The sequence below is a fragment of the Phacochoerus africanus genome, chromosome 4 (assembly GCF_016906955.1).
Source record: "Phacochoerus africanus isolate WHEZ1 chromosome 4, ROS_Pafr_v1, whole genome shotgun sequence".
In the NCBI taxonomy this organism is placed as follows: Eukaryota; Metazoa; Chordata; class Mammalia; order Artiodactyla; family Suidae; genus Phacochoerus; species Phacochoerus africanus.
This window is the reverse complement of record NC_062547.1, coordinates 115,835,872-115,848,862: the sequence shown is the minus strand read 5'-3', so window position 1 is coordinate 115,848,862 and position 12,991 is coordinate 115,835,872. Positions and strand designations below refer to the sequence as shown.

The window sequence follows — 12,991 nt, the reverse complement described above, 5'->3', positions numbered from 1 at the left end:
GATATTTATTAAGTTCTTTGTCTCACAGTCTTCTAAGTATATATATTAAATATATATAAACATATTTAATGTTCAAAACAATTCCATCAGGTAGATATCAACATTTTCCAGATAAAGACACTAAGAAACTTAATTATGTGAAAAAAAAAAAATTAGGCTAAAATCACATGGCTAATATCGATAGAGCCCAGGAAGACCAATTCCAGATTCTAAGCTGCTAATTAACTACTATCCTATGCAACTTCTTTAGAAAATTAAATAGACCCTCCCCCAAAAAAGACATAAGTAAAAACCATGTTATATTACAGACTACAAAAAATCTTACAATATTGGCGGATCTCATTTTTTTACTACAATGTGTTCCTAGAAACATATCACAAAAGGGAATGCATTATGACTATACTACTCCTCATATGTTATCTGTGATATGACAATGTTGTCACTCCAAATTTCAGAATCAAGCCATGAAGGATAGAGTCCGCAGAGCAGAAATATCTGAAACTGGTATGATGTCAATAAAGTATTTAATCACATATTAAATTATTTAAGTGGTAGAAACAGATGAGGCCACTCAAAGATCATCCAAGGGATACTTAACCTACAATAAAGTAAACATCACATAAAGAACCTAAAGAGATAACCTTAGGGCAGAGAATATTTCAGTCATTAACACTGAGACTAGTATAGAGTAGGTAGTCAATGATATTTGCTAAATCGAACAGAAACACTGATTTGAAACTAAGAACTATGATAAACATTAAACCTCTGAAAATCTTATTATCCCTTTCAAATTTTTAAGGGCTTTGGGAAGGACAACTTGGAAGGTCAAACATTTTTGTTTTCCCTTTGAATGCTTGCTATAGAAAGAAACCTGAGCTGCCACTTTTTTCTCTAGATAAATGTTCAAATAACAGGCAGAGGTATATATGTAGGGAGTTCCCTACATACATGAATCATATACTAGGGAGTTCCCTCCTGGCTCAGTGGAAACAAATCTGATTAGCATCCATGAGGTGTGATCCCTGGCCTTGCTCAGTGGATTAAGGATCTGGTTGCTGTGAGCTGTGGTGAAGGTCGCAGACGCAGATGAGATTTGGCCTTGCTATGGCTGTGGCGTAGGCTGGCAGCTACAACTCCGACTGGACACCTAGTCTGGGAACCTCCAAATGCCGCCAAGTGCAGCCCTAAAAAGCAAAAGCAAAAAAAAAAAAAAAAAATCTATCTAGCTCTCCAGCTATACCAACATTATAGAAGATATTTCCCATGTTTGTGGTTGATGAGAATGTATTTCACTGTGAAAACCATTCCTAAATGCTAGCACCAAATTAACAGATTTGCTTTGCCTTCTTACCTTTCAAAAACTAGAAGCTGCCCAGTGACAATCTCATAATCATTTTCTGATCTTGTGTATTGAGGTCTTGTTTACAGCTATATGAATTCTTTAGAGTGACTAAGGCCATGAGACTATACTTTTCAACAAGTGTTTATGAAGCTGCCTACCATGTGCCAGGACCATAGGCCAGCTTTACGTATGTGTTGCCGTGAGTTACAACTCCAAAATAGCCCTCCAAGTAAACATATGAAGGCAGGGAGAACTGAGAGACTTAAGTATGCATTAAAGAGCAGTGGATGAGGATAAGGTAGTAATCACCTACGTTATGTTCTAAACAAAGTGCTTACTTGGATTTTACATTCCACAACTGGAGACTTCCCTGCTCACTGCCAAGAAGTATTTTATTCAAGTAGGTACTCGGATGCAAAATTGCAGAAATTTTAAATACTGATTTATCGAAAGACAGCTGCAGGTATTCTTCTACAAAAGTAAAAGTTATAAATAACATGTAATTTAAAAAAATAAAATAGGTTAAAATATTTTTCATATGCTCATATATTTAGCACTTAAAGTCTACCATATCAAAGATTTATGTACCAATATAAATCAAAGACATATACTAGCTTATAAACATTTCTGGAGAAATGAAATAAATGTGATGAGGGACAACTTGCAAATATAATTTAGACTATCAAGAATTTTCTAAAAGCTCTGATATCGGTACTACTAAAAATTTCACTTACTGCCCAACTGGTTTATAGGAATGAAACAAGCATTATAAAAAAATAACACTAGGGACCAGACTTACTACTTTTATAATCTGATCAAGAGGTAGCTAATTTTAAGTAAAGTGCTTGTACTGAGCTGAGCTCTGCTGGGGAGTGAAGGATCAAATATCTAGAGAGCTTGATGGGCCCCTCAAACATGTAAAAAGTCAGAGGCAAACCTTAGTGAAACTAATAACAGTGCTTCTCACATTTCCACAGAAGAACCTCTAGAAGAGGAGAGGAAAAGAACTTAATAGCCCTATGGAGTAAGGAACAGCACAGCCAATCGTCTTCTGCTGAAAGATCAAAACATTTTTTGAAACCTTACATGTTTATAATTTGTATGTATAAATTGAGTTTTCTACTTCACAGCTTATCCACGATGAAACCAATTCCTCACTGAATTTCCCAAAAAATTTGATTATCAGAGAACATACACTTCTCTTAATCTTTAACCTCACATACTATTTGGCTGCTGCACACTCCCAGGGGTATGCGTATCCCAGTTTAAGGAGCATAGATGAGCGACAATTACATAAACTTTAAATACTCTTTTAAAAGATTCTTGCCTCTATTTGTAATTAGCAGTTTTACTTAGGAGCATTACAAACAGCTCCCTGAAGACACTGGGTCAATGTGCTGCCGCAACAGTAGCAAAAAGATGGACATCAGCATCAACAGAAAGTCTGCTGAATGATAAGACTCCCTAATTTTATAAAAGGCTTTTTAACATCTATCTGCATGGGACAGTTGGAATTCTGTTCCCTTCACTTGAGCAAAGATAAAACAAAGAGTGACTAATCTGAACAAGAACATGAATGACTCCCAGGAGGGCAATCTCTAGGATTTTTACCAAAAATAAACATACTACACCAAAAAAATGAGTCAATCAGGACGTAACAAAGGCTAAAAATGTAAATACATTAAAACACTTAAAAAGCTTTAATTCATGATAGACCCACTTTCACAACTGCAGAAATAAGCTGGAGATATTCTGGTGATAAATTCCTAACCTTTGAAGATAACATGGTCCCATAAACATAGCTCAGTGATACTCTTTAAGAATATCAGTTAAAGGATACTGACTCATATTCTTAGAAAAACGATGCATGTTTTCCTTCAGATTACTGGATCTTCAAGTTAACTATTACAGTCTTGCTTACTAAAAGCTTACAGAGAAAATAATATGCCACTAAACTTGGAGAACTGCAATGCAATGTGTTAGTATTAGTTCAGATAAACACATTAAACAGGTTATAAATAGTTCAACTAGCTGACTAAAATTGCTTATCCATTTTTTACTTACAACCTTTTTCCTTATACATGTTGAAGACTCAAATTTTTTTTTACAGCTTACACATGAAACCTCTGGTTATGTTTACACAGATATTTAATTTTAGCTACACACATACTATCCCAAGATAAAGCAATAAATTGGTTCTTACCTTCTGAATATATGTGCCAAATAATAAGAACGCTGTCAGTATCAACAGAGATAACATGATCCCCAAAGGGTTGCAAAAGATGAATTTCTGCCTTATGACCTTTAAAGGTATGTACTACCTACAATATTCAAGTTCAAAAAAATTTCTTATTAATACTCATTCATCATGTAATATTCACACTAACCAAAAAACATGATAATCCGGAAGATGTTCACATGAAGAAATGTGGTCCAACTTTTGATTATCCAAGGTTAGATTAACACACAATAAGGAACAATGCCTTTTCACCTGATCCCTCAGCCAGCCCAATAAGAAAACACAGACAAGGAACACAGAATTGAGACCTCCAAGGCTTACCTTCTCAATTCAGCTTAGGGGGAGGCATTTAACCAGCCAGGTCCCTAACCCAACCCAACCAACACAACTATGTGTATCCTAGAAGAGTGGCATGTTCTAGAAAGCTGACCTCTAAAATCTATCACCCCCTGGCTTCCACCTGAAACGAGGGAGACATATATAGGACACGTCTTCCCTATAGCTTTCTGTTTTGACATAGACAGCCTGAGCAGTAACTACAATCCCTTCCCCATGGTTTCAGTTTGTACCAGGCTCCAGGAACACTTATTTCTTCTCCTTGTCCCTTTGGCCCTAGGGATGGTAACAGCTTCCTAGAGCTGATAGTCTCTGATACCTTTCTACTGCTACTTTCTGTATGTACCTCTCAGGGAAAACTACAAGCTACAATATTTTGCAAAACAAAAAATGTCGTTTTTCCTTACTTTCTAAAAATCCAAACAACTCCCATTGAAGAACTCTATAGGTAAGTTATCTTCCTGTACCACAGGTAGTGATAATGGAGGATGCTGGGAACCAATGTCAGTTCAAGTACAACTTTGAGAAGTACAGAGATTCTATCACTTGGCTATCCAGGCATCCCCCTAGCCACTTTCCTTTCTCTCTGCATCATTAAAGCCAGGTCATCTCTCAAATTGGTTATTGTAGGTCAAACTTAGAAACCAATGAGTAAAGTAGGATAAGAAAAAAGAGAATCTTGCTTTCTCTACATAGGAAACAAGCACTTGGTTCTTAGAAAATGAGTCATGGGCTGTGTTGTTCATAATGAAAAAGTCAATCTACAATAAGCAGTAGTGCAAACACAAATCCCTTAGGAAAACATTTTCAAAATACTCTTAACTAAATCCTACCCAACCAAGTAAACAAAGTAGAAAACTCCAGACATGGGACCTGAAACATTGAACATGAAAATGCTTTAGCAGCTGCCCAAATAATTCTAACAATGAGCCCTGGCAATGAAAACCGATCAGAAGCACCAGTTGTAACTAATTTTGAGAATTTGATGAAATCAACTTTCTCTTCCTCCAGAAAAGTGAATATATATTTAAAAAAGAAAAAAAATAGGTACATATCCAGAGTGTCCCAGAGGAAGAATGGCAGTATTAATGTTCCTTCCATTGCAATGACAGTTAACTACTGACTACAAAAGCCAAGCAAAGTAAAATAGTTTGGTGATACAAACCTCTTTATTACGGGCAAATGCAGAAAAAACATTCCCATAAGCAGCAAAGACTAGCCTTCCATCAGCTGCCATACAGCAGATATCCTGTGGAAGAGAATTACCTAGGGAAAAAAAAATAAAAAAATAAAATTTTTTTCAAAGAAGTAAGGATTTTTAAGATCTTAGATACTTTAAGTATACATATAACATTCTTCATGGCTGTAATTTTAAAATATGTATGCGTGAAAATCAGAGTATAAAATTTTGACTTTAAAGTTATTTTAGACATCTAATAATAACAATCACACAGAGACTATGACATCACCTTAACCTTTCTTAAGAGAATTAATGTCTGGTATTTGCAGACATTAAAACATAACTGTAAAGAAATAAGCTTTTTGACGTTATTTGGAAAAAAAATCTTTACTAAGTACACAAACCTCTGGCAGATGGCCATGTAAATGCCTTCAGGAACATCAAGTTCCTAGTAACTGCAGGAAATTTTTTTTTTTGCTTTTTTAGGATTATACCCTCAGCATATGGAAGTTCCCAAGTCAGGGCTCCAATCGGAGCTACAGCTGCCAGCTTATGCCACAGCCACAGCAACTCAGGATCCGAGCCTTGTCTGCAATCTACACCACAGCTTACAGCAAAGCCAGATCCCCCGACCCATTGAGCAAGGCCAGGGATCAAAACCCATACCCTCATGGATACTAGCTGGATTCGTTTCCTCTGTGCCACAACAGGAACTCCCCGGGAAAAAATTTTAAGTAAATCAAAACCCAGAACTCTGTCTAACTCTACCCTTTGGAGTAATTAAAAAAAAAAAAAAAAAAACCTGTATGATATTCTACATACTGATCTTTAAAATAAGTATGGATTTTGCTCAGTGTTCTCCAGAGTATATATGTCTATCGCCTCTGCCATTTCTCCTATCACAGGATTTCCTATCTCCTCTCTTACTACCATGGTCACACTGGCTTTTTCTTTTTATTTCCTATTTTTGGGGCAGGAGGGTTAAAATAGAATTGTTTTAACTATTTTTCATGCTGACATTCTGCTTTAGGACTTCATTTCCAAAATACTATTTTTATAGGTTTATCAATCACTTCAGTATTTGATTTAGATTTTAGTGCCCTTCTACTGTCTTCTACAATCATTTTAAAAATATAAGTTTAAAGTGCTGGAGGGGCTGTGGAGAAAAGGGAACCCTCCTGCACTGTTGGTGGGAATGTAAACTGGTACAGCCACTATGGAGAACAGTTTGGAGATACCTTAGAAATCTATACATAGAACTTCCATATGACCCCGCAATCCCACTCTTGGGCATCTATCCGGACAAAACTCTCCTTAAAAGAGACACGTGCACCCGCATGTTCATTGCAGCACTATTCACAATAGCCAGGACATGGAAACAACCCAAATGTCCATCGACAGATGATTGGATTCGGAAGAGGTGGTCTATATACACAATGGAATACTACTCAGCCATAAAAAAGAATGACATAATGCCATTTGCAGCAACATGGATGGAGCTAGAGAATCTCATACTGAGTGAAATGAGCCAGAAAGCCAAAGACAAATACCATATGATATCACTTATAACTGGAATCTAATATCCAGCACAAAGGAACATCTCCTTAGAAAAGAAAATCATGGACTTGGAGAAGAGACTTGTGGCTGCCTGATGGGAGGGGGAGGGAGTGGGAGGGATCGGGAGCTTGGGCTTATCAGACACAACTTAGAATAGATTTACAAGGAGATCCTGCTGAATAGCATTGAGAACTTTGTCTAGATACTCATGTTGCAACAGAAGAAAGGCTGGGGGGAAAATGTAATTGTAATGTATACATGTAAGCATAACCTGACCCCCTTGCTGTACAGTGGGAAAAAAAAAAAAAAAAAATATATATATATATATATATATATATATATATATATAAGTTTAAGGAGTTACTGTTGTGGTACAGTGGAAACAAATCCAACTAGTATCCATGAGGATGCGGGATCACTGGCCTCATTCAGTGGGTTGGGGAGCCAGTGATGCCGTGAGTTGTGGTTTAGGTCACAGACATGGCTTAGATCCCCCACTGTGTGGCTGTGGTGTAGGCCTGCAGTTGTAGCCCAGATTCAGCATCTAGCCTGGGAACTTCCATATGCCGCGAGTGCGGCCCTTTAAAAAAAAAAGCAAAAATAAATAAATAAATAAAAATGTGAGTTTATCAGACATGCACACTGGATTCCCTGTATTTCTGTTTCTCTTACAAAGATCATATTTTATGGTGAAACCAGAACCTCTCAGCCCTGGCAAGACTTTTCTTCTATTAAACAGTTTTCCAAAAAATAAATATTTCTTTCATTGGGAAAAATACCAATGTGTGGGAAAAGGGAAAACTCTCTTACAATAGAATGATAGAATCAGAAAAATCACTATTTGGTAATCATCATACTAATAACCAATTCAGGCAAGAATCATCACTAAATGCTAACATTAGCAGCAGGTGAAACTTTGAAAAGTAAGAGAGTATTAATACGGTCTCAATGTATCTTACCACATACACTTTTTACATTTATTAGTTACAAAGAATAAAGTTTAAAATGAAGCCACCTGATAAATGTCACCTTAACCAAGTGATCAAAGCTATCACTGTATTACTGCCAGAAATAGGACTAACAACATGTGCCTAATGATAAGACTCACTGAGAATTCAGCACTATTTCTTTGTTATTTCTGCCATACTGCAAAACCTGAATCTAATTATGAGAAAACATAAACTATATATTCTTCAAAAATGTCAATGTTGTAAAACACAAAGAAAGTCTGCTAAACTAGTCTAGATTAAAAAAGACCAGAGACATGAACTGAAGGCAACACAGGATCCTGCCATGGACTTTTCCAAAAATTGAAAATACACTAGGAGTTCCTGTCGTGGCTCAGTGGTTAACGAATCCGATTAGAAACCATGAGGTTGCGGGTTTGATCCCTGGCCTTGCTCGGTGGGTTAAGGATCCGGTGTTGCCATGAGCTGTGGTGTCAGGTTGCAGACGTGGCTTGGATCCCTCAGACTCAGCTCAGATCCCGTGTTGCTGTGGCTCTGGCTGTAGCCTGGCTACAGCTCCGATTAGACCCCAAGCCTGGGAACCTCTGTATGCTGTGGGTGTGGCCCTAAAAAAGGAACAAAAGACTAAATAAATAAATAAATAAATGAGATACTAAACAAGCATAAATTCAGGTTAAAGTCTATACTTACTCACTGCGACCAGACTAAGTTTCTGAACCTGTTTTAAAAAAAAGAAAAAATGATTAGATATTCATTAACAAAAACAATAATCTAACACCTGAAGATTAAGATCTGTATGTCATACATAAATTTGCTATACTCTCCCTCCCTATAAAGGCACTTACTGACATTTTCATTATTAAGAAAGCATTTATTTTCAACTATTTCATCAGCAGTGCTGACTGAGGGTTGGTTTCACATATAATTTTCCATATAAGTCATATGGTAAATATTTTAAGGCTTTGAATGCTATGTGGATTTATTGACTCAACTGACAATGGATCATGAAAGCAGCCACATACAATATATAAACATGTGGCTATATTTCAATAAATGTTATTTATGGATACAGAAATACAATTTTCAAAATTTTCATATGCTCCAAAGTATTCTTTTTTTTTTTATTTTCCCCAGCCATTTAAAAATGTCGTATCTGTCCATCTCAGCACAGAGCTCAGAGCAGTATTGGTGGGAATTCAAACCCCAGAATATAAGAATGTAAGACTGAAAACCAACTAAGTAATCTATGTTTCTTAAATGGAACCAGATGCATGTCTCCATTCCACACCAAAACCTTATTATACTGCATATACTAGCAAATTTTACTTGGAGATTATGTTATAGTGAATAAACACAAACACATATCGAAAAATAAATAAATAAACAAAAACATCATGAGTCATACAGAAACAAATGGTTGTGAGAACTGGCTTGCAGGCTGTAGTGTTCCAGCCCCAATCTATGATTACTGATCCAGCTGTGTGACTCTGTGAACAGTTACTCAACCTCCCTGTGCCTCGAATTCTTCATCTGTAATATAAAGATTAAAATAGGTACCTAGCTTACAGATTATTACAAGGATTCCATAAATAAATTTTGTGTAAAACAGTTAGAATGGAGCCAATCACACAGTAAATGCTCAATAAATGTTAGGTGGTACCATGCCAACACCATGTTGGGGAGGACCTTCAATTTTTCTTCCTCACTTTCTCTGCCACTAACTCAACCAGTTACCAACAGCTAGCAATTCTTGCTAATAATCCTTTTGCTTTTCACAATCCTTCAAGGAATGCAGCTTTACAACACTTTCCATTAAAAGTGCTCAATTAACACTAAATATTTTTGGAGTTCCCGACATGGCTTGGTGGTTAACGAACCCAACTAGTATCCATGAGGACCCAGGTTCAATCCCTGGCCAGGCTCAGTGGGTTAAGGATCCGAGTTGCAGTGAGCTGTGTTGCCCTGAACTTTGGTGTAGGTCGCAGAAGGGCTCAGATCCAACATTGCTGTGGCTGTGGTGCAGGCTGGTAGCTATACCTCCAATTGCATCTCTAACCTGGAAACCTCCATATGCTGTGGGTGTGATCCTAAAAAGAAAAAGATAAAACAACAACAAAAAACACTGACTATTCTCATTTTCAAGAAAAGGTCCCTCCTTGCACAGACCATACTCTCATTTGGAGAAGACTAAAGAAACAATGCAAAAGGCTATTCCAATGACTGAGATGTTAAAGGAGAGAAGCTATCACTAACAACTAGAAAGGCCTTGGGCAAGTAACTTCATTTTTCTGAGATGTAGTTTCCTAGTTTATATACTATATGGATGCTACAGAAAAACGAACATTCTTATAGCAAAGAAACTGCTGCAAGGCTTAGGGTACCTGGCACTGTGCCAGGCCCTCAACATTGGTAGTCAGGGGAAGTTTAGGGAAATTAGTTTGCTCTCAAATGCGGACAGTCCCCTACATCAAAATTAATTTCATCCCCTCCAGTTCTCCCAATATATTTTAATCTGTGTTTCTAACTCAGCTCTTGTCAAGAAATGCATAATAAGACTACCTTGCAAGTCTTTCTAATTAGAAATAGTGGCAGGCACTAGGAACTTTTCTCATTCACATTTACGTTTTCAAAGGATGTTCAACAAATATTTACTAAACAAATATATTCCTACAGAACTGAAAAGTTCTCTTGTGCTTCCCCCTAGCCATACTGCCTCCGGAACTCTTCCCAAGCAGACAACAAGGGCTGAATCAGCACGTGGAGGTGATAAGGCCGCGAAAGGTAGATTGGGGAGGAGAGCGGCATCGCCTCCGGACAAAGCTGGGAGCCGGGGAGGGTGATTCCCGGGAAGCGGGCGAAGGAAGAAATCACTCACGTCATAGGTGTGGAAGCTCTTGCCCACGCAGGTCGTCACAAAGAACCGGCGCTTCAGCGCACTGAACCGCACCACGTGTGGAATATCATTGCTGAAAAGCCCCAAGGCTCGGAACCCCGCGAACAGGGCGCTAGCAGTGCGGTCGCCCGCGCCCCGCTCCATTGCTACCGCGTACGAGTTCCTCTGGGCTCCAATCCCGGTGGAAACCGCGCACCCCAGCGGGTTGGCACGTCTCTCGCGGTAAAATCTTCGGCCCGGCCTCAGGCTCCCAAGCGCTTCCGGTTCCAGCTGCCAATCGTGTGAGCGGAGACTATCCTCAGTGCAACTGAAAAAGAGCTCCCTCGGAACTCGAAGGGAAGGTGCGACTTTGGTTCCTCAGTCCACAGTCTCCAGCAATTTAAAGGCACACCCGGCTCTCCCCTTCCTGGAAGAGAATAGAGCCGCTTGTCAGCAGGACCTTACGGGAGGGGAGGCACAAGGGCCGAGAGGGTGGGTGAAGGGAAAACTAAAATTCTTAACCTAGATGGAGTCAAGTTAAACGTGTGGTTGTGAAAACCTGTGAAACAATGAGACTGGAGAAAATTTGAACCCTGACTGGGTATTTGATAATGCTGAGAAATTATTATTGTTGTTTACACATATGATACTAGTATTGTCATATTTTTAAAGGTCCTTATCTTTTGGAGATACGTTTTTACAGATGGAATTATTTATCTGGGAATTTGCCTTCAAAATAATTGAGGCTAAGGTGCAGGGTTGAGTTGACACAAAAGTGATAATTGTTTAATTTGGGGAATAGAATGTGAGAGTTCATATGTCCTTGTGCTTCTGTATAAAATTGGAATTTTCCATAACAAAAATATTTTTGTTTGCTTTTTACTATGTTTGTTTAGAGTAAAATATAGATTGGAATAATAATGGTTATTATTTACCTGTGAGTCGTGGAAATATGTAAAATGGTTTTAATTACTAGATAAAACATTTTAAGAGTTTTCTAAATTGTAATGCAGATGTTGCATTTATTTTATTTTATTCTTTTATAATTATTATTACTATTTTGTCTTTTGTCTTTTTAGGGCCACACCCACAGCATATGGAGGTTCCCAGGCTAGGGATCTAATCAGAGCTACAGCTGCTGGCCTACACGACAGCCACAGCAAGGCCAGATCCCAGCAGCCTCTGCGACCTACACCACAGCTCAAGGCAACGTCGGATCCTTAACCCACTGAAAGAGGCCAGGGATGGAACCCGCAACCTCATGGTTCCTAGTTGGATTTGTTTCCGATGTGCCACGACGGGAAATCCAGATGTTACTTTTTTTTAATTTTTATTTTTTAGGGCCACACCCGCGGCATATGGGGGTTCCCAGACTAGGGGTCTAATTGGAGCTGAAGCTGCCGGTCTACACCACAGCCACAGCAACGCCAGATCTGAGCCACGTCCCACAGTTCATGACAATGCCAGATCCTTAACCCACTGAGCAAGGTGAGGGATCGAACCCTTAACCTCACGGTTCCTAGTCGGATTCGATTCCGCTGTGCCACAACAGGAACTTCCGAGATGTTAAGTTTATAATCACAAACAAAAACTTCCATATTTATCAGCAGTTTGGGAAGAAAACTGAAAAAGTTTTCTGATTAGGACTTTACAGTTCACAAAGCCTTTGATGGCACCCAATATCTTAATATAATCCTTAAATTAAGACTGTGAGGTATTCAGGGTACAAATACATCTACATTTGATCTACATCTGGACAATGAGACAAAAGTTTACAAGTTAGAAATGCCATGGAAAACCTGATCATATGGTAGTAGTAGATGTCCTTAGGGACTCTTACTTCCTGATACCCATGCCCTTGTGTTGTCCCCTCTCACAGTGAATAAGGTTGACCTGTCACCAGGTTAGGTCATAAAAATCATTGAAGATTTTCACTTGCTCCTTCTTGGTTATTACCTCCAGAATGTCAACAGCCATGCTGGAAAGTAAAGCCTTCAGATGACTGCAGCCATCTTGACAACAACCTCATGAAATGCTCTGAGCCAGAACCACTCTCTGAAGTCATTCCTGACTTCCTGAGTCCCAGCTATGTAACATAATAAATGTTTATTGCTATTTTAGGCCACTAAATTTGGGGATAATTTGTTACACATTAATACATAACCAGTATATTTATACAAGATAAATATAACCAGTATATTTGTACTTATCTTGCTAATCAAACATAGAAATGCTTATAGTTCATTTCCTTGTACTGGCAGACGCATGCACGAAACCCAAAGGAATTTCAAGATCTTTGTTTGTCTTGCCCCTATTCCACAGACAAGTAAACTATGATGGACTAAAACTGTGAAATTAAGTGGTAGAAGAACAGAAACCATATATCTATCAGTGATCCCTATTCTCAGTCTAAGACTTTTGACCTTGTTCATTCTGGCTGTCCCATTTTTCCTCTGGTGGTGGAAAATGTATGAGAACATGTCTGTCACTGGTTCAG

At 38.3% G+C, this 12,991-nt stretch overlaps 1 protein-coding gene across 3 annotated transcripts in view; it reads right to left on the bottom strand.

Moving 5' to 3' along the window:
* The window catches only part of WDR36 (WD repeat domain 36), a 44,639-nt gene extending 33,755 nt beyond the window's left edge, over nucleotides 1-10,884 (bottom strand). Inside the window, exons 1-5 of one of the 3 annotated variants that reach the window (XR_007134561.1) lie at nucleotides 10,498-10,884; nucleotides 8,313-8,340; nucleotides 5,083-5,183; nucleotides 3,546-3,663; nucleotides 1,681-1,813 (exon numbers count right to left, since the gene is read on the bottom strand). Coding sequence is in view for 2 of the 3 variants with exons in the window: in XM_047778406.1 (XP_047634362.1) it covers nucleotides 1,681-1,813; nucleotides 3,546-3,663; nucleotides 5,083-5,183; nucleotides 8,313-8,340; nucleotides 10,498-10,659 (542 nt within the window). In the remaining variant the exon portion in view is untranslated. The remainder of the gene's footprint in view (nucleotides 1-1,680; nucleotides 1,814-3,545; nucleotides 3,664-5,082; nucleotides 5,184-8,312; nucleotides 8,341-10,497) is intronic. The other 2 variants (XM_047778406.1, XM_047778404.1) reach the window with 2 other exon arrangements.
* Nucleotides 10,885-12,991: the final 2,107 nt, after the last annotated feature.